This window comes from Aquarana catesbeiana, linkage group LG05, assembly GCF_042186555.1.
Source record: "Aquarana catesbeiana isolate 2022-GZ linkage group LG05, ASM4218655v1, whole genome shotgun sequence".
Lineage (NCBI taxonomy): Eukaryota > Metazoa > Chordata > Amphibia > Anura > Ranidae > Aquarana > Aquarana catesbeiana.
In genome coordinates, this window is record NC_133328.1 from 563142388 (window position 1) to 563168704 (window position 26317).

The 26317-nt window shown below is 40.9% G+C and overlaps 1 protein-coding gene across 1 annotated transcript in view; it reads left to right on the plus strand.

The window, feature by feature from the left end:
* NECAB1 (N-terminal EF-hand calcium binding protein 1) overlaps nt 1-26317 on the plus strand; it is a 316109-nt gene that overhangs the window by 124809 nt on the left and 164983 nt on the right. Inside the window, exon 5 of the mRNA XM_073631932.1 lies at nt 19039-19136. Within this exon, the coding sequence (XP_073488033.1) occupies nt 19039-19136 (98 nt within the window). The remainder of the gene's footprint in view (nt 1-19038; nt 19137-26317) is intronic.

The following is a 26317-nucleotide window of genomic DNA, read 5'->3' on the forward strand; positions in this document are numbered from 1 at the left end:
TATAAAAAAATATATCAGGCACCATGTTTTGAAAAAGGGCGTGATCTGTATTAGCCCGAAACTGTTACGATGATGGCTTATATATTTTGGATGTTTTGATTATATTTTTCATTAAAACATTTTTATGCAGCAATCCCTTTTTGTCGTTTCCTATAATATAAGCCTTTGGGAAGGCTTGATTGCTTGCACTTGTTACTCCGACCGACGTGCACCTCACCCTTCTGAACTTTTCTATTCATAATAGATAAATACAATACAAAAATAACAAGAAACGTTTTCATACAAGTACACGATACAGTAGGTACACATCAGGAATATGAAATGTTGGGTTACCATATTCTTTAAGTCAATCTTTCTTCATAGCCAAGGTCCACAATATCCATTATTGATACATTTTCCTTTTCTGCATTGTACAGTTTGCAACATCCTTTTTGTGAACTCATGTAAAATAAAGTGAAATTGTTAGTGGTTTGTGATCTAGTTTTCAAAGAGTAGCAGTCATTTTGTTTTGCACACCAAGTACCACATCCTTTGATACCCTCTTTAACATATACAGTTTAGCATTTATATATGTATGTTTATGTATAGAGCATGCTTGAGACTTCACCCACATTTCACCATCAATTGCTGCGGTGTCAAAGTGTAAAAGTGTCCCTACTGTGGAAAAGCCAGTTGCTTGAGTTTGCCCCCAGGGATGGACTGGCCATCGGGACTACCGGGAGATTCCCGGTGGGCCGATGGCTCAGTCTGGGCCACTTTCACTTTCAGGCGCATCTGCGGTGCGCGGCGATCTACCCGTCAACTGCCAACAGCTGGCGCCTGACGGGTAGATCGAGATTAGCCAGCATGCAGAGTAGCGCAGGGAGCTTCTGTAGTAATAAGTTCTCTCTCGTGTCATCACGCTGTTCTCCGGCGGCCCCGCCCCCTCCTCTCTTCTCGTCTATACCAATTGGCTTGTAGGATCATCTGGTATAGACAAGAAGAGAGGAGGGGGCGGGGCCGCCGGAGAACAGCGTGATGACACGAGAGAGAACTTATTACTACAGAAGCTCCCTGCGCTACTCTGCATGCTGGCTAGTAAGACCCCACAATGTGCCCTGATGATGTGCTATGTGCCCCGCTATGTGCCCCATCATGTGCCCCGCTATGTGCCCCATCATGTGCCCCGATGTGCTATGTGCCCCATCACCCCATCATGTGCCCCATCATGTGCCCCGATGTGCTATGTTCCCCATCATGTGCCCTGATGTGCTATGTGCCCCATCATGTGCCCCGATGTGCTATGTGCCCCATCATGTGCCCCGATGTGCTATGTTCCCCATCATGTGCCCCGATGTGCTATGTGCCCCATCATGTGCCCCGATGTGCTATGTGCCCCATCATGTGCCCTGATGTGCTATGTGCCCCATCATGTGCCCCGAGCCCTGATGTGCCCCATGCCCTGATGTGCCCCGATGTGCCACGTGCCCTAATGTGCCATGTAGCCTGATGTGCCCCATAATGTGCCCTGATGTGCCCCATCATGTGCCCTGAAGTGCCCCATCATGTGCCCTGATGTGCCATAATGTGCCCTGATGTGCCATGTGCCCCGTGCCCTAATGTGCCATGTGGCCTGATGTGCCATGTGCCCCATAATGTGCCCCATCGTGTGCCCTGATGTGCCATGTGCCCTGTGCCCTGATGTGCTATGTGCCCTGATGTGCCCCATGCCCTGATGTGCGATGTGCACCATAATGTGCCATGTGCCCCATCATGTGCCCTGATGTGCCATAATGTGCCCTGATGTGCCCCGTGCGCTGATGTGCCATAATGTGCCCTGATGTGCCATGTGGCCTGATGTGCCCCGTGCCCTGATGTGCCATGTGCCCTGATGTGCCATGATGTGCCATTTGCCCTGATGTGCCCCGTGCCCTGATGTGCCCCGTGCCCTGATGTGCCATGTGCCCTGATGTGCTATGTGCCCCGTGCCCTGATGTGCCACGTGCCCTGATGTGCTATGTGCCCTGATGCGCCCTGATGTGCTATGTGCCCTGATGTGCTTTGCCCTGATGTCCTGTGCCCTGATGTCCTGTGCCCCGGTGTGCTGTGCCTCAATGTCGTGTGCTCTGATGTTCTGTGCCCTGATGTGCTGTGTCCTGATGTGCTATACCCTGATGTACTGTGCCCTGATGTGTTGTGCCCTATTAGCTGATGTGCTGGGCTCTGTACCCTGATGTGCTGTGCACTGTACCCTGATATGTTGTGCCCTGTACGCTGATGTACTGGGCACTGTACCCTGATATGTTGTGCCCTGTACGCTGATGTGCTGGGCACTGTACCCTGATATGTTGTGCCCTGTACGCTGATGTGCTGGGCACTGTACCCTGATATGTTGTGCCCTGTACGCTGATGTACTGGGCACTGTACCCTGATATGTTGTGCACTGTACGCTGATGTACTGGGCACTGTACCCTGATATGTTGTGCACTGTACGCTGATGTACTGGGCACTGTACCCTGATATGTTGTGCACTGTACGCTGATGTACTGGGCTCTGTACCCTGATGTGCTGTGCCCTGTACCCTGATGTGCTGTACCCTGATGTGCTGTGCCCTGATGTGCCTTGTGCCCTGATGTGTTGTGCCCTGATGTGCCTTGTGCCCTGATGTGCTGGGCTCTGTACCCTGATGTGGCCTGATGTACCGTGTCCTGATGTGCTGTGCCCTGATGTGCCTTGTGCCCTGATGTGTTGTGCCCTGATGTGCCTTGTGCCCTGATGTGCTGGGCTCTGTACCCTGATGTGGCCTGATGTACCGTGCCCTGATGTGTTGTGCCCTGGGCCGGTCTGGATGAAGTCCAGGGCCACATTTTTGTCCCAGTCCAGCCCTGTTTGCCCTCCTAGACCAAATGTTCACAGTCTTCTGCTTAATCAGATTGTACTGAGTGATCAGCTCTAGATTGGCCGAACAAATATAGCAATTTCAGAAAATGTCAACCAAATTTGAATCTTATCAATAATCAAATTGGTCAGGGTAGTTTGCCATCAATATTTTCATTTGGTTTTAAAAGAAACTGTTGGTGATCGGTGAAAATGCATTCAGAAGATAGTTACCCATATTTTGTTCCTCTGTTAATAGCATTTGTTTTATTGAGTGTAGTAACATTACAGGATGGCATCCAATATGCTGGATGAGATGGTGGGGTGTTGAAATTTCACCAAAAAATTCATATTAATTTCTCATGCCCTGATTCATTTGTTTTTACCGTTTTTGTGAAAAAAAGCTCAATTGGCTGAAATTGTCATACCCCTGGCCAGCATTAAGCAGGATTTTTATTTTTAAGGGTTTACAAACAAATACAGGTTCTCTTTTGGCTCTGTTGTAATGAATTAGAACTGAAATATTGCATTGTTTATCATAGATTTACTCATAGCATATTGTCTCTCTTCATTTAGCTTCACCACCCCCTCCTGCTCACACAGATTCCATTTTAATGAAGAGGCTGGAATCGGTACATTTGCCTGCTGTCATACACAATTTCTAATGTTTTATTCGAATGTCTTTTAGATTACCCTAATTTATGCCGCGGCACAGTTTATTTAAAGCCATTATCACGCAAGATTTGTCTTAATAGCCATGGGGTGTTTATGTGTATACTGTACTTAGAGCTCTTTGTAACAGCAATCAGGGAATATATGCAGTAATCAGTATATAATCATACTGCCTCTGTTCACGTTATGCTGCTTTTTACAAACTCAGTGACTCTTCTCAGGAGTTACATCTACATTTTATCACTCATGTGTGTTTGTTTTCATGCCCTGCAATCATTACAGCATTTCAAAATGTAACCACCTTAAGGTTCTCTTTTTTGCAACTTTATTAAACATTACAGGTTCACTTCAGCCTAACATAAAAAAAAACTTAATTTTAAACTGACTTGGGGGCACAACCTATCCATTGGCTCTGTTTTACATCCAGGAACTTACCATCTGTATCATAAGATACAATTATTTTAATTGTTGATGCTCTTATCTTCTGATTGGCTCTGAATCGGATCTTACAAAATCTGGGTCAGTGTGATCTATGGTTCTAGTACCCCCTTCTATATTTGCCTACTGCAGCTACACCTGTGTATAGGCAAGTGAGAGAGGTTGTACAACTTAGAATCATGTCACTGAGAGCCTTTTTCCATTTGGACACCTGCAAAGTTTGCAGCCACATATACAGTAGATCTAAACTCTTCTATACTTGCCTCTTCTCCAGTCAACTCCCCCCACTGCCATTTTCACCAGGTCTTCTTCTGGGTTTGGCATTTTAAGCCCATGGACTGGCTTCATTTGCTAGTAGAAGTTGCTTTTTAAAATGGTGGTTAGGCTATAGACTTGCAACCATTTATATAATACTAACAAGCAGTGAATAAACTTTGAAGCAAGCCCTCATTGACCTCTGTAGCAGCAGACACTGTGGAGCAATTTAGCTTTGAAGTCTACAGCAGGAGCACTTTTATTTCAGCAGCTCAGCTCTCCCTAATCATCCTCCCAGCAGTGAGTTTACACCCTTCCAGCCTTATAAGATCTAATTTAAAATGGTACTCCAGGAATGATCTTTTTTTGCAAAACTTACATTGGTCCAGCTTGGCTTTATTTTTAGCGATAGCCGTGATTTCCAAGTGCTGCTCTAGCAATTTCCCCTCTGCACTCTGAACGCAGGGGGCAGCTTGCCCGCTATTTAGAAGATGCCTTTTATTTTTTCATCTAACAAAAATGCATTCTCTGATTAGGGATTGTGATGTCACTGTCCCTCTTCTCCACGTCATCCAATCATAAAACTAATTGTTATGAGTTCTCGGACCCAAATTGAATGATATCACTGTTTCTATTTTCTGTGAATTGCTCCTCAGTAGGTCAGTTAGGGCTTACTTTAAAGCGTTTGTTACCCCAGCACTTCATATTCCTGATATGTGGTTGCTGTACCATATACTTGTATGAGAAATTATCCTGATTTCTTTGTATTGTTTCCTTTGTGTGAAATCTCTGGTGTTCCTGCCAGTCCCTCTGCTTTCCTATTAAAAACTGACTACGCTAAGCAGGAGAACACAACGTGGTCAGTTCTCCAACTTATATTGGGAACTCAGTGTAATCCCCTCCAAAGATCAGATTTGTCCTGACACGCCCTCACTGCACAGTGCAGTGCAGCTTCTCCTCCCCCCAGCTCTTTTGCAGCTGAGAACAGAGGGAATGAGATCACTTATAAAAAAAGGGAAAAAGGATATTTATAATGTTTTTTTTTTAATATCTATACAAAAAATGTTTTGCATTTATTTCTATTTTAAATTGAATGGATTATTTTACAAGGTGATCGTTTACAATCACTTTAGAGTTTATGTACTGCTTGTTTAGCTTATGTGAATATTTAAATATCCATAGCCTGGAAACAACTCCTGTCAGTCAATGAGCTGATAATGCTTTTCTGAAAACATTTTAGTAAAAAAAAAAAGGAATTGACATCAAATTCAAAGCAAATGAAAAAAAAAAGTTTTTATTAACCACTTCAGCCCCGGAAGAATTTACCCCCTTCCTGACAGAGCACTTTTTGCGATTCGACACTGTGTCGCTTTAACTGACAATTGTGCGGACGTGCGACGTGGCTCCAAAACAAAATTGACGTCCTTTTTTTCCCACAAATAGAGCTTTCTTTTGGTGGTATTTGATCACCCCTGTGGTTTTTATTTTTTGTGCTATAAACAAAAAAAGCGCCCACAATGCTTGTTTACATTAGCATCTCCCTGTTCTTCCTCCCCGTGAGGCGATCGCGGATATCCCTGCGGCAATCGAGTCCACGGGACCCGCGACCCGACTCACGGAGCTTGTGGCCTGCTGGCCGCCTCTTAAAGGGGAACATACAGGTATGTGATTCTGCCTGTAGGAGCCCTTCTGCCGCAGTATATCTGTGTGAGCTGGTCAGCAAGCGGTTAAAAGGAGCATTCCCCAAAGTGTGAGCTATCATTGTCTTCAGATGGAAAGAGTATACAGTAGGTAGCAATGTTATTTGTTCAATAATTACGTTCACATAGTATAGTACCTTATTTTATCAGGCTCAGTATAACAGGACAGTATTGGAGTGACATATTAAGCATATGTCTTATGCTTAACCACCTTGGAAGCCTACTAATGCATTTCATGTGCAAAAAAATAAGCTTTCTACAGTTCTGTTCCATTGGGAGCCCAACAAACATTGAAAGAGCATGAAAAAGTGGTTTGGAATACCATCTGTGCTATAAATGGGCATGTAGCCAGTGCCTTATCTAACTTCAGGGGCCACAGAATGGCTTCCACCGGCTACATCCACTGTTCAAAAGCATGCTGGTAGATTCTATGTATCTAATATTTTATTATAGTTGCAGTAATGGCAGATTATTCTTTAGATCCTTTGAAATATTAAAGAACTTCCAAGCACAATTTTGATTCATCCCGCAACTTTCAGTACTTGCCAACTCGAATCAGATGTTTTATGCAGGCTAAACAATCTGGCAGGAACTAGAAGGGGACGCATTAAAGATCTATTTTTGCTACCTAGTTGAACAGTAGCAATTATTAATGATGCATACAACACAAGAAGAACAGTTTTAGGCTATATTAATCAATTTCCCTCTTTAGTTGTCAATGTGGCTTCGTTTAACTCAATATAACTAGACCAGAGGACACCTGGAAGGTTAATTCTGGATAATTGGTAGGTAGTTAAGAAGCTATTTGTCTACTGTTTGTAGCTGTAACATGCAATTTCAGGTTGTCCACTCTGGTGTACCAGAAATAGTCTATAGAGAGCCATTTTTTTCAGTTTTAGATAACATAGAATAAACATAGAATAAAATAAAAATAGTTTTACAAAAAATAGGGAATGGTTCAAACTTGTTTTCCTTTCTAATGCTTCTCAGATACACAATAGGAGGTAAGGGGGTATCTCTCTAACGTGTGTGGATATTCTCTTTAGTTTGCCAGCAGAACAAGTTTACCCATTAGACAATTTCCCCTTACGTCCTGTTCTCTTGACAACTCAAAAATGTTGAATTTCCCTACCCTTTATATATTGGAGACAATGGTCACCAATAATGAGAATAAATCTCATCTGTGGTTACACAGCAATAAAAAACAAACAAAAATTGTAACCCATGCCACCCATGGGCCATGGCATGGATATCCATTGAAATTCACAAATATTCTTTCTAGCCTTGATGAGATTACATTTTTTATAAAGGATAGGCAGAGAGAAGAATGATCTTTTTTGTGTTCTTACATACATTTCACACATTTGAAGACACATGTATACGTGTCCACATAAATATTACAGATGAGGAGTATTTTGCAGTATATTTAATTTCTTTTGCAATTATAATTATGATTATACAGATAAATATTGACCATCTTTAGCTTCATTCCCTTTAAGGACCAGAGCAGTTTTTTGCTTCTAAGGCAGTGATGGCGAACCTTGGCACCCCAGATGTTTTGGAACTACATTTCCTATGATGCTCAATTACACTGAGGACTGCATGAGCATAATGGGAAATGAAGTTCCAAAACATCTGGGGTGCCAAGGTTCGCCATCACTGTTCTAAGGTGTCTTTAACTGATGTCTTAAAGCAGGGGTGCTCAACCTTTTGAAGAACGAGGTCCACTTAAATGATAGGTAACCAGTCGCGGGCCACAAACAAATGAAATGGTTCAGAATTTCAAATTTTTTCTTTTGAATAGCATAATGAACATTTTCCCCCTGCAGCCGCTGAATGCCAGTGGGAGGAAAAAGATGAGAAGCCAGTTTTTGTAGGTGTCATTTTACACAGGAGCAGCTGCATTTTGAAAGCAGCTTCTGCTATGTAATACATAGCAATTTTCAGCTGTCATTTTGACAGCCAGTAATTGCCGGTAATAGTAGCAGGGGGCGCATCATCAGAGGGAGAGGTGCAAATGTAGGAGATACATTCCAGAAACTTTTTTTGAAGCTTTTTAGGATGTGTCTCCTATGTTTAAAATCTTCAAAGTAATTAAAGCTGAAGTTTAATATCATTTTGTTTTGGGATACAGCACCAAACACATTAGTTATGTGTAATGGTGTGTATACCATTACTTGCAGGTATCTTCAGACACCTTCAGGAAATGGAATGCACACTATTACACATAACTAATGTGTATGATGCTGTCACCAAAAATTTTAGTAAACATTAGCTTTAAAGCAGTTATTTTTTAATAATGCACAGTAAAGGAGGAGCTGTCAGCACCCCTAATGATGAGAGATAACACACAGAAGGAAAAGGAGAAGTGTGTAGACAGATCTTAGCCAGCAGGCAGCAGAAGAACAGGTAGGCAGGCAGAGGTTCCAGGAATTGTACAACAGGTGGGAGGAATGACTGAATTACAGTGCCTTGAAAAAGTATTCATACCCCTTGAAATTCTCCACATTTGTCATGTTACAACCAAAAACATAAATGTATTTTATTGGGGTTTTATGTGATAGACCAACACAAAGTGGCACATAATTGGGAAGTGGAAGGAAAATGATAAATGGTTTTCCAAATTTTTTACAAATAAAAATGCGAAAGTGTGGCGTGCATTTGTATTCAGCCCCCCTGTGTCAATACTTTGTAGAACCACCTTTCGCTGCAATTACAGCTGCAAGTCTTTTTGGGTATGTCTCTACCAGCTTTGCACATCTAGAGAGTGAATTTTTTGCCCATTCTTCTTCGCAAAATTGCCCAAGCTCTGTCAGATTGGATGGAGAGGGTCTGTGAACAGCAATTTTCAAGTCTTGCCACAGATTCTCAATTGGGTTTAGGTCTGGACTTTGACTGGGCCATTCTAAAACATGAATATGCCTTGATTTAAACCTTGGCACCACCATGTTTCACGGTGGGGATGATGTGTTCAGGGTGATGTGCAGTGTTAGTTTTCTGCCACACATAACGTTTTGCTTTTAGGCCAAAACGTTCAGTTTTGGTCTCCTCTGTCCAGAGTACCTTCTTCCACATGTTTGCTGTGTCCCCCACATGGCTTCTTGCAAACTGCAAACAGGACTTCTTACCGCTTTCTTTCAACAATGGCTTTCTTCTTGCCACTCTTCCATAAAGGCCAGATTTGTGGAGTGCATGGCTAATAGTTGTCCTGTGGACAGATTCTCCCACCTGAGCTGTGGATCTCTGCAACTCCTCCAGAGTTACCATGGGCCTCTTGGCTGTTTCTCTGATTAATGCTCTCCTTGCCTGGCCTGTCAGTTTAGGTGGACGACCATGTCTTGGTAGGTTTGCAGTTGTGCCATACTCTTTCCATTTTTGGATTATGGATTGAACAGTGCTCCTTGAGATGTTCAAAGTTTGAGATTTTTTTTTATAACCTAACCCTGCTTTAAACTTCTCCACAACTTTATCCCTGACCTGTCTGGTGTGTTCCTTGGCCTTCATGATGCTGTTTGTTTACTAAGGCTCTCTAACAAATCTCTGAGGGCTTTACAGAACAGCTGTGAAAACCATTTATCATTTTCCTTCCACTTCACAATTATGTGCCACTTTGTGTTGGTCTATCACATAAAATCTCAATAAAATACATTTACGTTTTTGGTTGTAACATGACAAAATGTGGAACATTTCAAACGGTATGAATACTTTTTCAAGGCACTGAGTAAATATAAATGTTTGTTCAGTCTGGTCTTGGAATGTTTCTGTGACAATAGCTAATAAGTTTAATAATATTATTTTTATATCTTTCCTTTCACATATAATAAATTTATTTACGTGCTGCCTGTAGTAAGCAGGGGTATTTGGGCCCGGTCATGCCAAAGGTAGTTAAACAAAGGTGGTGGACCCACCATCATAAAATGTGAAGGAGCACTGGAACGAATTGCTGCATGCAGTATGACCTAATAGGGAATGTATTAAACATTGACATACCTTGAGGAAGGGGTGGGAGTGGTCTTCCCGGGTACAGCCAGCTTGTAGGTACTCCAGGCGGCATCCTCTCTGGACATTACTGCTGTGCAAGGTTTCCTGCAAAGCCACATTGACCACAGCTCTGCAAAAGCACCTGCATAGCAGTAATGTGCCTGTTCAAGTATGTACAGACCTTAAATACAGAGCATCTCAGAACCAAGACTTCTCCTAGGCTTCTTGGCTCTGATGTGTTTCATGCCACAGCCATGGGGAAGCCTGGCAGGATTTCCTTTCACTTACTAGGCACCTCTCTGTATCTGAGATCTAGTAAGTATTTTGTGTGATGTGTTTGCTGGAGGGGGGAGATTTTCTTCTTCAGGGAAATATTTTTGTAGGGAAAGGAGGGGGATTATTACTGGATGAATTGGTGCAGGAGTGCTGGCCATATATTGTATTGATTGCCCATTTGTTGCCCACATATATAATTACATTGCTTGTTTGTTGCCCACATATTGTCATAATTATCTATTTGTTGTCCACGTATTCCAGTAAGCAAGAAAAAGTGGGTTTGGGACTTTAAATGAGGTAGGTCTAGCATGGCTAAAAGATGAGTCAATGTAAGAAGACATGTTTTATTCAATAATTTCTATTCAATAATTTCTATTCAATAATAGCAAAATGAGTACATGCATGCTAAATAAGCATAACAATCACATATTATTAACCAGATATTCATAAAAACAGTAGCAACTTGGAGATGACATATTGAGGTATAGGACAGTTGTCATCATACAGCATAGCGATTCTTTATGATGGACAACTGTGCCATACCACAATATGTCATCTTCAAGTTGCTATGATTGTTTTTATGAATATCTGGTTAACAATATGTGATTTTTATGCTTATTTACCATGCATGTACTCATTTTGCTATGTCATGTTTTTTAACCACGTCAGTCCCGAAAGGATTTGCCCCCCTTCCTGACCAGACCATTGTTTGCGATATGGCACTGCATCGCTTTAACTGACAATTGCGCGGTCGTGCGAAGTTGTACCCAAACAAAATTGATGTCCTTTTTTTCCCATAAATAGAGCTTTCTTTTGGTGGTATTTGATCACCTGTGCGATTTTTTTTATTTTTGTGCTATAAACAAAAAAAGAGCGACAATTTTGAAAAAAAATCAGTATTTTTTGCTATAATAAATATCCCCCCCAAAAATATAAAAAGACTAATTTCTTCCTCAGTTTAGGCCAATATGTATTCTTCTACATTTTTTTGGTAAAAAAAAAAATCACAATAAAGGGTATATTGATTGGTTTGCACAAAAGTTATAGCGTCTACAAAATAGGCGATAGATTTATGCCATTTTTATTATTTTCTTTTTTTTTTTTACTAGTAATGGCAGCGATCTGCGATTTTTATTGGGACTGCAACATTGCGGCGGACAGATCGGACACTTTTGGGACCATTGACATTTTATATAGCAATCTGAGCTAAAAATAGCCACTGATTACTGTATGAATGTCACTGGCAGGGAAGGGGTTAACACTAGGGGGCGATCAAGGGGTTAAATGTGTGTCCTAGGGAGTGATTCTAACTGTGGGGGGATGGGACTGCCTGAAGGAGGAGACATATCGCTGTTCATTCTTAGTATGAACAACATATGTGTCTCCTTACCCCTGACAGAACGGAGATCTGTCTGTTTACATTGACAGACCTCTGTTCTATGTCTCTCAGGAGCGATCAACGGTGCCTGGCGAACATCATGGCCGCTGGGCACACGCAATGGCTATGTTGTCGCGCTGCACGTGCCGCCTAGTGGTCTTAATATGGCTGACGTATACCTACGGCGATTTGCCCAGGGGAGCCAACCTGCCGCAGTATAACTGCAGCAGCTGGTCGTCTAGTGGTTAATGTATTGAATAAAACAAGTCTTCTTACATCTCATCTTTTAGCCATGCTAGACCTACCTCATTTAAAGTCCTGAACCCTCTTTTTCTTGCATATAGTTAGGGATGGAGGCGTGTGATCCCACACACCTCATTTAAAGTCCCAAACCCCTCTTTTTGTTTCGTATTCCAGTAAGTGCCCATTTGTTCAAGTATTGTATATGATTGTCAGGATTGCCATTTTCCCCATATAGATTGTCAAGTCACTGGAATTTAGAGGACCACATTACTAGAATTGAATTGCTTCAGGCTTGTTACAATAAAAACAAACAACTATTATTTCCATGTTTTTCCATGGTGCACTATATTGCGCCACTATAATCCCCGCTGCATTTTATTTTTCCCTGGCGTCACTATGAAAATTACAAAGAAAATCTTCACTGTCTCGTTTTCAGGCAAATATTCGTATTAATTTAATTGAATAAATATTAAAATGAGAGTGTTAAAAAAAAATCTGCTCTGGGTGTCTAATATGCTAGGTATGCCATTGGTGTCAACTTCTAGAGTATGGCTATTAAATTTGCGATATGGAGCATTGTTTTCATTAGGTGTTGACAGAATTAAAACACCTCAGAGCCAACAAACATTCATGGAACAACAATGCAAATTGATCCAAGAAACATTTCAGAATCCCTGGAGCTGCAGGTGATTTAGAAGAGGATAACTGGCACCTTGCCAATGAGCTGGCACTATTCAGTCTACTACTGATGCTATATGTCAATACAGCCAAAACATTCCTGAAAGCAAGAGGCAAGGGAAGCAAGCAATGGTACTAGAGATACACGCTACTTAGGGCTGTCCTCTTCCACTCCATTATCTGATGATCTTTAGTGCACATAATAGCTTATAATAAGATGCTTTAGAACTAAGTGAATGGGAGCAAGGTAAAACCCCCCAGGGAGGTGCAAAGTATGTCCCTTCTCTCCTTCTTCTTCACTTTTTTTGGTGTTGTGATATATATTGGTGATCCTTTATGCATACCATTCACCCTGCAAGTTCCACCCCTACATTTCTGCATGTGTACTAATCATTACATCAACCAGCACTGCCAAGTCTATTGGAGTTTCATACTATTAATCGTGTGAAAAAAAATTATCCTATTGCTATTTTACAATGATGAGCCTTTTATAATGCTGTTTCCAACTGAAACCTCAAAGTCATCTAAAGAGAGGGGGAGGAGTCAATGCTTTGAAATGTGTGTGTGTGTATATCTGTCAGAGAACAATCCGCGGCCAGCAGAATCGGAGCGACGTTTGGAATGTGCACAATCCTTCCGACATTCATGGATGCTGCCTAAAGTTCAAGCTGCTCTTGCATCTTCCACTTCAGTCACTTCTGAAAGAGGGCCTATGCAAATTGGCGTGGTTCGCTATGCTCTAACCTCTAATGAGAGACTTTGTCGCCGGCAAGCCAACCTTTGTCTCTACTGTGGAGGAGGCGGACATTTCCTGCACAACTGTCCAGTGAGGCCCAGTAAGTCTTCTCCCCACAGCCCTACATGCCTCCAAGTCCCAGGACCTTCCCCAACTCACCTTGTTCTCCATGTGGCATTACAGGTGGCAAAAGGGGGATCAGACTTCCAGCAATAGTTGATTCCAGGGAGTTGCAGTTGTTTTATGGACATTACTTTGCAAGAGACTTTCAGATTCCCCTTCAAGCTAAAAAACATAAACTTGTTTATTTGGCTGATGGTACCACATCTCGGTTCGGACCTGTTACACCAGAGACTTTACCTATACTTACCATAACTGACTCGGGCCATCAAGAATTCCTTTTCTTCAATGTTCTTTGCTCACCAATGTTTCCTGTGATTCTGGGAATCCCCTGGCTGTGGGCACACAACCCACAGATAGACTGGTAGACTGGTACAAAGGGGATATCTCCTTCAAGTCAATCTACTGCCTTCAGTATTGCAGAGTTCCTAAGTCTGTATCATCTTCTAGTTGTCTTACCGTCCAGGTCCAGCCAGTTTCCAATGCCAGCCAAGATGTCCCTGCAGTTTACCATAATTTCCTGGACATTTTTGATAAGAAGAAAGCCGACCTATTACCACCCCATTGTCCTTACAATTGTCCAATCGAGTTGTTGCCTAGTGCGGAGATTCCTTTTGGATGAATATTCCCACTTTCAGAGACTGAGCTTGAGACACTACGCCAATACATTGATGAGAACCTAGAAAAGGGTTTCATTCGTCTGTCATCTTCCCCCGCTGGTGCCGGAATCTTCTTCGTGGAGAAAAAAGACCATACCCTCAGGCCTTGTGTGGACTATAGAGAACTCAACAAGATCAACATCAAATATCATTATCCCCTCCCTCTCGTTCCTGAGCTCTTACAGAGATTTCGTGCCGGTCAAATCTTTACTAAGCTGAACTTACGGGGCGCCTACAATCTTGTGTGCATTCGGGAGGGAGATGAATGGAAGACCACCTTTCAAATTCACTTTGGGCATTTTGAATATCTTGTTATACCTTTTGGACTGTGTAATGCCCTGGCTACCTTCCATCATTTTGTGATCAACATCTTTAGTTAGTTCCTGGATAACTTCTTGATTGTATACTTGGATGATATCCTCATCTTCTCTGCCATCTTGGAGCTGCATAGAACCCATGTCAAGAAGGTGCTATCCACACTGATAGAACACAGGCTCTATGCTAAAGCGGAGAAGTATGATTTTGAAAAGAAGTCCATACAATTCCTGGGCCTAATCATTTCCACGGATGGGGTAGCCATGAACCCTCAGAAGGTATCCACTGTTCAGGAGTGGCCAGACCCCACTGACAAGAAAGGCATCCAAAGGTTTGTGGGCTTTGCTAATTTTTATTGAAAATTCATTAAAGACATTTCTAGCATTATTGCCCCAATTACTCAACAGACTTACCAGCACACCCGTTTCCAGTGGCCCCAGGAAGCCCAAGCGGCTTTTGATAAGCTAAAGGCTTTGTTCACCTCAGCTCCCATTCTGCAGCATCCAGATCCAGCCTTGCCCTATGTCATGGAGGCTGATGCATCGGAAGTCACCACAGGGGCTGTCCTGTCTCAACGCCAAGGTCCTAAAGCATTACTGCATCCAGTAGATTTTTTCTCCCAAAAGCTGAGCCAGCCAGAAAGGAGTTATGATGTGTTGGCGATCGGGAACTGCTAGCAATAAAAGCTGCACTAGAGAAGAATGGCGATATCTACTAGAAGGAGCAGCTCATCCCATCATGATATTCACAGATCATAAAAACTTGGAGTATCTCAGATCTGCCAAACGTCTAAGACCACGGCAAGCCATGTGAGCCTTGTTCTTTTCGAAATTTCATCTCACTTATCACCCACTTATCACGACCAGGCGCGCACTGCGCATGCACAAGTCACGCTGCTCTTTGCTATTGACCAGGCAATCTTCTGTGACCTGTGACGCGTCCCAGAAGTTTGCCGGCAGAGAGGGGCCACCTAGGGCGAGAGGAGGAGTCGCCTATGCGGCCATGAAGAGGAAGGAGAAAGTGGGACAGGAAGTCCCACTAATAAAAAGGCACCCACTCCCCCCCCAAAAAAAAATTACATGCAGAATGTGGCATGTAAGGGGACAAGGAGTGCTTAAAGCGGAAGTTCCACTTTTGGGTGGAACGCCGCTCTAAATGCATGTCTCAGTCATGAGCAGGAACACCCGTTCAGGTGTTGTTATATACTTACTGCCATTTTTCATAGGCTGTAACTTCTACTGTATTTCCTCTGGCCTGCCACTGGGGGGAGGACCAGCTCAGCATTTAGCAGGTAATCAACGCAATGATCTGAGGATCCTTCCTGGGCTTCGTGTACTAAGAGTTCTTGGCACAGGCAGCATTACCCCTAGACACCCCACTAAAGCTGTTGTGAGTATCCCTCTGAGGACATTACAGCACCACACATGGTAGATTTAGAGGTTCAAAGGCGCTGGGTTAGGGAGCCTCCAATCAGCTAACAGTTCAAGGGGGATAGTTTCTCCTCAAAATGGGCCCTGGCTGGTTCTCACAGTTCTAACCTTGGGAATGTCCCTATGTGTATTTCTGATACAGTAGTCTGTGGTGACCTACTCCTTGATGACTATTGACCCCTCCTGCTTTGCAGTGGTCTGTGAGTATCCTTCATTGGTAATGGTTCTTGTGCACTTGTGGAACAGCGGGTTATGATGACCTAGTCATGGATAGCAATTAACCCTTCGCTGTATACTGTTTGTAAAGCAAACTATTGTGTCCTAGTTGCACACAGCCATTATCCCCTTCTGCTATGCAGTGGACTGTGAGTATGCTTACTACAGTTGTACAAAGGCCTATGGTTAACTTGTCAAAGATAACCATTGACTCCTCCTGCTCTGCAGTGGTTTGTTGAGTGACCCTTGTGGTTAATGTCTCACTGAATTCTGTTGGTGTGGCAGCCTATGGTGACTTTGTCATAGCCATTAACCTATCTCATTGCAGTGATATGTGAGTACCCCTTATTGGTTATGTCTCACTGTTTATCTGTTTGTACATTGGCCCATGATGACCTAATCACATGGCCATTAACCCCTACAGTTCTGCAATGAGTTTGTGAGTAAATCGTTTGGCAATGTCTCGCTGTCTATTGTTTGTTCAGAGGCCCATTATGACCTGCTTACGCACAGGCAATTTAACCCTTCTCTGCAGCAGTTTGTATATACCCTTGTGGGTAATGTCTCATTGTATGCTTTATTTACTGTGGCCTTTAGTGATTGTGTCACACACAGCCATTAGCCATGCTGCTCCACGGTGGTTTAAGAAGTGACGGTTGTTGTGAAATATTTTCAGAGTACTGTGCGCACAGTGGCCTTTGGTGTCCTGTTTACACACGGTCATTAATCCTACTTCTCTATAGCCGTCTTTGAGTATCGCTTGTGGTACTGTTTCACTTGTGTATAATTTGTATAGTGACCTAGTCAAGGTTGTTGATCCCTGCGGCTCTACAGTTGGTCAGTGAGTGACCCGGTTGATTTTGTCCCACTAGGTTACTGTTTGCACAGTGAGCTATGGTGCACTTGTCATTTAACTCCACCTGCTTTGAGGTTTGTCCGTGTGTATCCCTTGCTGGTAATGTCTTACTGCCACACTGTTGATGGCCTCTGTTGACCTTGTCACAATGTCCATTGCTCCTCCTGCCTTGAAGTGGATCTGTGAGTGCCCCTTGTAGGTACAGGTTCACTTGCATGCTGTTTTCTAGTATTACCTAGGGTCCTACAGCAACAAATGGCTCTTATCTCTTTTCGATTGGTGGTTGATTCTCACTATTGGTGCGGTGGCCTACCTAGTCACAAATCGGCCATTTGCCTCCCCTATTCTACATTTAATTACCCTTGATGGTATTATTTAACTTGCATACTGTTTGTATGCTGGCATGCGTTGACACCGCCAGGTTGTGGTTGGTTCTTTAGCCATCCTTGCTTTTGCCTCTGGTGCCTTGGTCAATTTCATCCAGAAACTTTATGTGGAGTTGTACCCTAAGCCTTCTGATGCAGTAGTATGGGAGTACCAGCTAGCCCAGAATTATTTGCACTGGCTTTTCTTGGCCAACCTGATTCCTAAGTTAGCCTCTTCCTAATATTGATCCCAGGACTTTCTGGAATTGGGTCTTACTCACCTTGGTTTGGCAGGTCTTCATACTGCTTGGATGCAGCTTCTCTCCCTGGGATCATATCAGAGGGGGCATCCGCCCTTTCTCCTTCCTTCAGGTACAAAGTCCCACATGGTGATTAACAGGTTGGTTGTTGCTCCCTCTATATGGGGAGCCTTTTGGCCTCTGTGGAGCTTGAAGAATGCCTACTGCCTGTCCTGGCACCTCTACGCTTCTGAGAACTTGCTGTCTTTTTTTTTTTTAAGTGGGGTCCCTCCCTGGGCCTGTCCATTGCACCTCATATTTTCCCAAGATTTTCCAGTGGTATATTGGATGTACTTCTTCGGAAAGCCTAGTTGACTCATACTGTAATAAATAAATAAATACTCAGTCATCCAACATCCTTCAGTGCAGACACTACTAAGTCTACTCCCGGAAGATCCTAACTCTCCAGATTTCAGTGCTGGATCTGTCTCATCACTTGAAGTATGTGAACCTGATTCTATTCTCAGCCCTATTTACAGATTTTCCCTACAATGGAAAGTTTCAGGCTATTTGATTCCATATTCATATTCTGTTGTCTAGAAGTTATCTGACCCTGCATTTGGCTTTGGGGTCTTGGAGTCCTCTTCGAGGCAGTCCATTATCCTCATTTTCACTCCAGTCTGTTACTGCTTGCCATTCTGGCAACATGGGACCTGAGGGTGCAATCTCTGGGGTAGTCCCATTCTCCCTTGAACAGGATGTTTTCCTTACCAGTTAAATTTATTGGAGTGCAGTACAGCACAGATGCTCCTCCCCTTTTTTTTATCGCCCTATTCCTTACTACAAAACTGAGGCTTGCTGGGAGTGGGAATGGTTATATAGGGGATTTCCCTGCAGCGTTCTTTTTCGCCAGTGTCCTTTCACCTGAAGGTAGCTGCATATAACCCAAGGTTAAGAATTTAATATCCTTTGTCCTGTACTGTACTTCAAGAAAAGTATTTTTCTGGTAAATGAAAAATCCTATTTTTTTAAACTGGAAAACATAAAAACCAAGAATTTCGCTCTGAATTAGCCTGATTAACTTTTTTACACATTTGATTCAATGTGATGTTGACATATGAATTTTAATGTGTTTCTAGCCCTAATGAGTAAGCCCTGAATGCCACTTTTACACTCAAAAGCTTTATCCTTTGTGCCTAATTAAGTTAAAAAATACCAGCACCTCTTTAATTGGAATTACATAGGGGGTGGGCACCAACAGTGTAAGTTAGAGTATTGCATATTAAATGCTCTCCCATTGCAAAGAATATGGTAACATGGGAATAGACCAGCAAAAGTTGACTTTTACAACACGAGCGATAAGCAATTTTTGCTGGTTCAGACTTGCACACATGCAGAATTGAGCAGTCATAATACTGTACAAGGTGTCATACTAATGCCTTTTGCGGTCAGTAGCTTAGAAAAGCAGCATTTTTTTTCACAGAAATGGTCACAGATTTTCTGGTATTATAACATAACTGGTTTTTATTTTCGTAATGTAGATCATATTATTATTATCTGCTATAGTTTGCATGTCTCACTAGTACCGCATAGTGTTACTATATTACACTATATTTCTTTTGCAGATTACTTCTCACAGCATTTGGGGGAATATGAAAGTGTGCTGGCAGCACTGGAAGCCCTAAACCTCTCAATACTGAAGGCTATGGACAAAACAAAAAAAGTAGGAAAATAGTTTATTTCTTTGAAAAAGTAGCCATATGCAGAACTGTATTTGCAGTTAGTGTGACCAAATTAAGCATTGATTGGAATATGTGTGCAGTGTGGTATTTAAATTGTCTGTAAAGCTAAAACATTTTTTTTAGTAGGAATGCATTAAAACCCATATGAAGTTTTTTTTAATTTATTTTTTTGCTCTATGTGGCCCTCTTTGGTGATATTTTTTAAAGAGTTGTCATAGGAGCAGGTGTTCTCATTGGATGATTTTCCCTCACCTTTTGCTGATGACAACATTTGTGGATTTTCTATCATGGTGACATCGGTCATTTAATTAGAATCTTTCCAATGGGGACACAGACAGCAATAAAACCTTGACAAAGTTGTAATACTTCCTTAGGCTAGGTTCACAGCTATGCATCTGTGGTTGATGTATTTTTGCTATTCATTTTGCATTTTTTCATTTGGGTTTTTGATGCATTTTAATGCTTTTTGCAATTTTTGGGAGGTATTGATATTTGCTAGGAGTATGTGTCTGTTGTCATGCACTGTACATGCATTTTTGATGCAATTTCATTGATGTCTATAGAGCCAAAAATGCACTGCGCTTCATGTATTAAATCTTTCCCAAAAAACACATTGCAGAAAACTGCATAGATGTAAATGAGACCTATAGGAATTAAGGTTAAACGAATTGTAGTGCATGTCTGTGGATCTGTAAACGCACTAAAAACACATAGATGTGAACCTAACCTTACTGTATCCAAAACTAAAAAAATGCACTGCGGTCTCACAGAGAGCCCCGAGCCCCGTACTAACAATCAGGACCAAGAACTTCCGTTTCCAGGTCACCCGATCGCTGTGATAGCCTCTGATTGGCTATCACAGTGATCAGTCACCCCCATTTTTTCTCTCACTGTGAATGGAAAAAAAAATAATTAAAAAAATACATAAATCAAGGTTTGGTCAATGCCAGGGTCAGTGTTTGGGTCAAAGGTCAAAGGTCAGTGTCAGTATTTTTGGGGGACAGAATTTTTTTTTTTAATTAATATCAGTGTCAGTTAGTGTCAGTGTGTTTTAGGTAGGATAAAAAAATGTTCAGTATTATTTCTGGGATGTACTACAGGTACAAAGAACAAATAACATACACATATGTGGTATCGCTGCGATCGTCAGAAGCAGGAGAATTTATTTGGGGTTGTTCTTTGGTGGAAGGTTATGGTAATAGAAATAAATATACAGCTATATTTAATCTATATATATATATATATATATATATATATATATATATATATATATATATATATATATATATATATATATTTTAATATTTTGGGCCAGTTTTCCCTTGTTAATAAAATAAATCGGGAGCTATCTATTACCATTTACCACCAAAAGAAATCTCAGTTTGTCCTGAACAAAACAAGGTATAACCCACCTGGATGCACAAAGTAGTTGTGATGATATGTATAGTTTAACTAACACTTGTCAAAGATGCAAAATTGTGCTTAGGCATTAGGATTTGTTTTACCCATAGGCGCATTAATCATATTGTTTCAATATTCTGATTGTGAAAAAAAAATGTTTTAATGGGCTAGTGAAGAATATTTACCAACTAGAAACCTAATTTTTTCTGTCATAGCATGGTATATTGAAAGATTTTTTTTTTCTAGAGTGTCATACAAATTGAAAATAATTCAAGTTTGAATCAAACAAAAGAACAAACATATGGTATCCCAGCAGGAAATATTGATATACAGTACTGTATATGACAAATAACTCAAGTTGCCTAAAAAAAATCTATGCAAATTTGATGTGTGTTCCCGCATTACCCCAAACAAGCCTTCAGATTGGGAGTTTTGCCTTGATTTGGTGTGTGCTTGTTAATTTTCACAGGCCATGCTGGTTATGTTTTGGTTTCCCACAATCCCCAATCAAATGAGCTTACCAAAAGTGGTGCTCCCAGGAGCAATCTTAACTCAGACAACAACCGGTATCAATATAAGATCGCTCACCTTTTCCTATGGTATTGCTCCCTCCCTAGCTGGAGTAACAAGGTGTCGCTCTTTTGCTTCTTCCTTTCTAGCTAGTAAAATTCTGCAGTATTCTATTGGGACAGCATTTAGGGGAAGTGGTTCCTATCTTTAGGTGGCTGTGCTGCTGGAGATGTGCCACCAAAGGCAGAATCACTTGTCTGACATTGTTCTTACAAAACTTGCTAAAATCCTATTTTATTATTTGCTGTTGGCTTTCTTTTCCTCCATCTTTTTTTAAAACCAACTAGTGACTACCTGAATTTATTAGTGCAATGCCATCACACAGACATTGAGACCTGTATGCTTCTAATTTAAGGGGAGATTTTGATAACTCCATATCAGTCGCCTTAGCAGCCATATCTCAGCCCGGTTGAAGGGGTTGGTGGGTGGGATTTGTTTGGCCCCTGAAATACATTGGCTTTTGTTTTTCTATTGGTTTTGACCCTATAGTCAGGAATAATAGGTTATATGGACTTTTGAACTGATACTTTGGTGCTCTGTTCCATTTGTTCATGTAAATTCCTCAAGTTGGGCTTTTCCCACCTTTGTGAAACAATCCCCTCACTTTGTGACTTCTGAGCAGTTAGATTTGATAAGAACTACTATGAACCTGCATTTGAAGAAAGCTGAGTATCAAGTCCAGCGCCTCCATCTTATTTTGTTTTTTAATGATTTTGACTTGGTATCAGACTATTGTAACACCTGTATAACAGAGCTCAGGCTAGGAAAGGGGGCTTACAAGGAACATACTGACAGGAGGAGATGACAGAATGACATAGGTGAGCTCATTAGTCTGTTGCTTCTCCTTCACTGTCCAATCACAGTTTATGGGTAGGGACAAGACCTAGTTGTACAGTAAGTCCCCTACATACTGTTCTGAGACCAACTTCTCTCCAATTTGTTTGCTAAGTCCAACACAGCTAGCTTAGGTACCCAACTAACACCATCGGCCCTATAAATTACTGTAATGGGTTTAGAACACATTTCACACAAATAATACATGGAAAAAAGGTTGAAATATAGATACAGTACTGTATACAGCAAAGTACACAGAACCACAACCACCAGAAATGTGAACTAACTCACACGATTGGACATGCAAACGTATGTTCGTATCTTTGATAGTTCGCAAGTTCGCAAGGTTTGTATGTAGGGTACTAACTATGTAGGGGACTAACTGTATTAATTGCATTTGATGAATATAAGGTTTACAGACTGGATATCATGTATAAATATTTGGAATAAATAGGCAGAAAGACAAATTCTCTTGGTAGGTTTAACAGGTCTCAAATGTGTATTTCATCTGTGTATTTAACTGTTTGCTTGGATTTACCAATGTAAAATTGCAGATAAAAGTACAAAGAGAATCAAGTATTTAAATGCATACTGACAGTGTTTTTCCTTTCCACAAACAATGTTTTACTCTCTTACAAACAAACGTAGCAGCTTGCAAAGTGCAGCAATATATGTAGTACTTATAGAAGATTTTAAACAAAATGTGAGTGCGGCCAACTTATTATGTGTTCTCAAAATCCAGTTCACACCAAAGAGAAACATATTAAAGTGGTTGTAAAAGCAGATATTTTTTATCGTACTGCTTTCTATGCAGTAAGATAAAAAAAAAACCTTCTGCATGCAGCTTCCCCAGCAGCCCCTCTAAATACACACCTGTGCACGAGAGCCGTGGCTCTCTCACTCCTCATTGGCTCAGATACAGCAGCAAGAGCCATTGGCTGCTCAGTGATGAGGGCTCAGGGGGCTGGGCCGAGCCCTGCTCTGTGTGTCTTAAGGACACACAGAGTAGGGCTTGCGAGCGTGCACAAATGCCCCCATAACTAGCGACTTGCTATGGGGGCACTCGGCGGGGGGAAGAGCAAGGAGCACCATTTGGGGCCCCTTAGAAGAGGAGACAGGGCTGCTCTGTGCAAAACCTTTGTACAGAGCAGGCAAGTATAACATGTTTGTTATTTTAAATTTAAAAAAATTAACCTTTACTATTACTTTAACCCCAACTCAATAGAAGTCAAATAAGTATGTAAGAGTAATATACCATATGACACCCTTGTAGTTTATAGAAAAGCAGACAACACCATCTCCAAGAGCTAAGGATGGTAACTCACCAGATCATAGAACCTCACTGCATTATAGAGATTTAGAAATCCTTTAGAGTTATTATTATATTATAATTATTATTTAATTTTATTATGATTATTATATTACAGTTATTAGTATCAGTATGTCTTTAGAACTCCAGACAGCCAGATGCAAGCAAGTCAGACTATTCATAAGTCTGAAGCCATAGCTGTCCCAATCATTCACCCAAGGCCAGTGAATCACAAATAAAGAATCCAATAGTGCAGCAACGCTTTAGTAATAAAATTATGATCCATAAATTCATAAATAGCCTAAATGACTCTACATTTTCTTCCCATATAAGGAGGACATCATCTATGTACCTCATCTGGATGCAGAGTCATATAGTTCATTTATAAATTAACTTGACAGGAAAAGAAATCTTTTGATTTTAGTACTGATCAAGTGAAATTTTTGGACCTCATTATGTATGTGAACAGGGTAGAAATCAGGGTAAAAGGCTAGAAGTCTTTTTTCAAAAGCACAGATAGGGATAGCTATATACTATCAGCTGCCGCCACCAGGTACTGTACGTACCTGACTGTGGAGCCTGAGATGATGAGGGAGGCCTCTTGCATGATTCCCATCCATGCACCCCTGGTAGTGGAAACAGGGACTGCTAGGGCAGCGGAAGGGCTCAGGTGCCAGGAAGCTGGAGCAGTGATCTTGAGCTTTGAAACACAAGGATTCACCCAGTGTCAACATGGAGTCAAGTTACAAGCTGTGTTCAGCAGCAGCCAGGCAGATAGGTACAGGATCATAAGTAGGTTCAAGGTTGGGGGCAGGCAATGTGCTGGCAGTGAGGTACAAAGTTAGAAGGCAGAATCATAGTCAGAAGTCCAAATCAAGGTTGATAACACAATTGAGCAGCAGACATAACAGACAATGAAATTCCGAAAAAAAGTAATAGATATAACTGAGTCAGTAGCAATATCAGCAGGTTTTCAGGAACACAGAACACAGGGATCAGAGCTGAAGACTTTCCAACAATGAGTCTAAGCAGACCTCAGGTTTAAATAGGCTACTGGGTTTCTGGTAGGAAAGGAATTGTTTGGACATGAGATTATTATGAGCAAGTAACATTTTTTTGAGAAAAGAATTTCTGAAAAAGGTTACAGTGGGGAAGAATTAGAGAACAAGATAAGGAAGTTGGATTGATGGACAGAGAGAAATTATTACAAGATAACAGAGATGAGGGAAGTTCTCACCATGATATATTGTCTTTATCAGTAATTTTTGTACACAATTGTATGATGTGAAATGTATGTTTAGAAAACATTGGTCCAGTTTTAGCTTCAATCTTACCAGTCAATATGGCTATTTTGTTTAGGAAGTTTCCTAATCAGCCAGTATACTGGCTGCCAGTGTGATAGATCGTCTTAAAGGGTGTAACTATTTAGAGGGTTAAAATATTTTTTTTTCTGTGTAAGAAATGTGTTAAATGTACCACCAATAGGGAGGAGTGGCATACACAATATCCCTCTGGTTGCACCAATAAAGATTACAAGACTAATTTGCTTATATCTTGTCATTCCAATTATGTTGTATCTTTAGCAATGCCTTCAATCCAAGTAGGATAAGGTTTGTGGGAATAGACAAAGCGAACCCCCACTCGAGAGGATGTATTAAAAAAACAAGAAATTTCAAAGAGAGAATGACTTGGTGAATTTATGAATTGAAACATTTGCCCCTCATTGATTGTACATAGAGTAAGATACTAAACATAGAGTAATATATCAATTACTTTATACATAATATATATTGTAATATATACTTCTGTTCTACAGCACTGTATATGCATTTGAAAATAGATATGGTTCTTACAATATAGATAAATGATACTTAGCACTTTATTCATAATAAATAAGATATTATGCACTTGTTGACGCATAATGTGTTTTTCATAATGTATTAAGTGCCCCAAATGTGGATGGGGCACATAAAATATGATACACTTTATAATATATTGGTGATTAATTTAACATTTGTATTTTATGCGTTTTCTGTATGGTACTGTATATTCATTTTAAAGGGATGCTTAATATCATACCATTCTAATGCACTTGCACTTCTACTGAGATTAATAGTTTTAATTTTTTTTTATCTTTTTCATTTGCATCTTTGCAAGTTTATGTTTAATTGGGATTAAATTGACAGCTATATCACTGAGATTGATAAAGCAGTTTTACTGTTGCCTGTTTTTCCTTTGGCGAGGTAGGTGAAAAGTATAATAACAGGCAGACCTAACCCTATGTTATGCTTTTTAATTAAGGCTTTAGGGTTGATTTATTAAAGGCAAACAGACTGCTCACATGCAAGGTAGTTTTTACTACAAGGGAATTTGCCCCAGAGCTTAAGGAATAGGGTGAAGCTCTGCTGACTTCCACCATGCAATAATGAGCAAGCAAAAATACTGTTTTTTTATTTTCCTTGCATGTGATTGTGTATTCTTTGCAAAGTTAAACTTCACATTTACTGAGCTCTAGGACAAATTCCCTTGCAAAGTGAACAGTCTACTTGCCATTAGTAAATCAACCTCATTGTGTCAGTGTTGTTTGCCCCTGAGGATGTCCTACTGGACACTGATGTCACACATTGTTGGTTCATACTGTGTGTCAGCATTCCATGTTATTTTTGCCAGCTTTTTATGATATTGCATTTTTCGAGTTTTTGTATTGTGTCTTTAGTATTAAAGCATTGCTGCACTATTAAATAATAACTCAAGAAGTCACCAACAAATGTGAACATACAAAAATGTTTTTAAAAATTTACTAAATTAGGTCAAATCCTCCTGTGTCAACTAATCAACACAGTACAAATACCTGAAATAAATAAATACAAACTGTGTCCCTATACAAAAGTGTGAAAAATGTGTATAAACATTTTCACAATAAGTCTGTTAAGAATTCAATGCACATTTTTGAATATACATGTGAATTTACAACTAGTATCCAATAAAAACAAATAACTGCAGTAAATCCAGTTCTGTGAGTCTTTTTGTATTCTTCACACACACTAC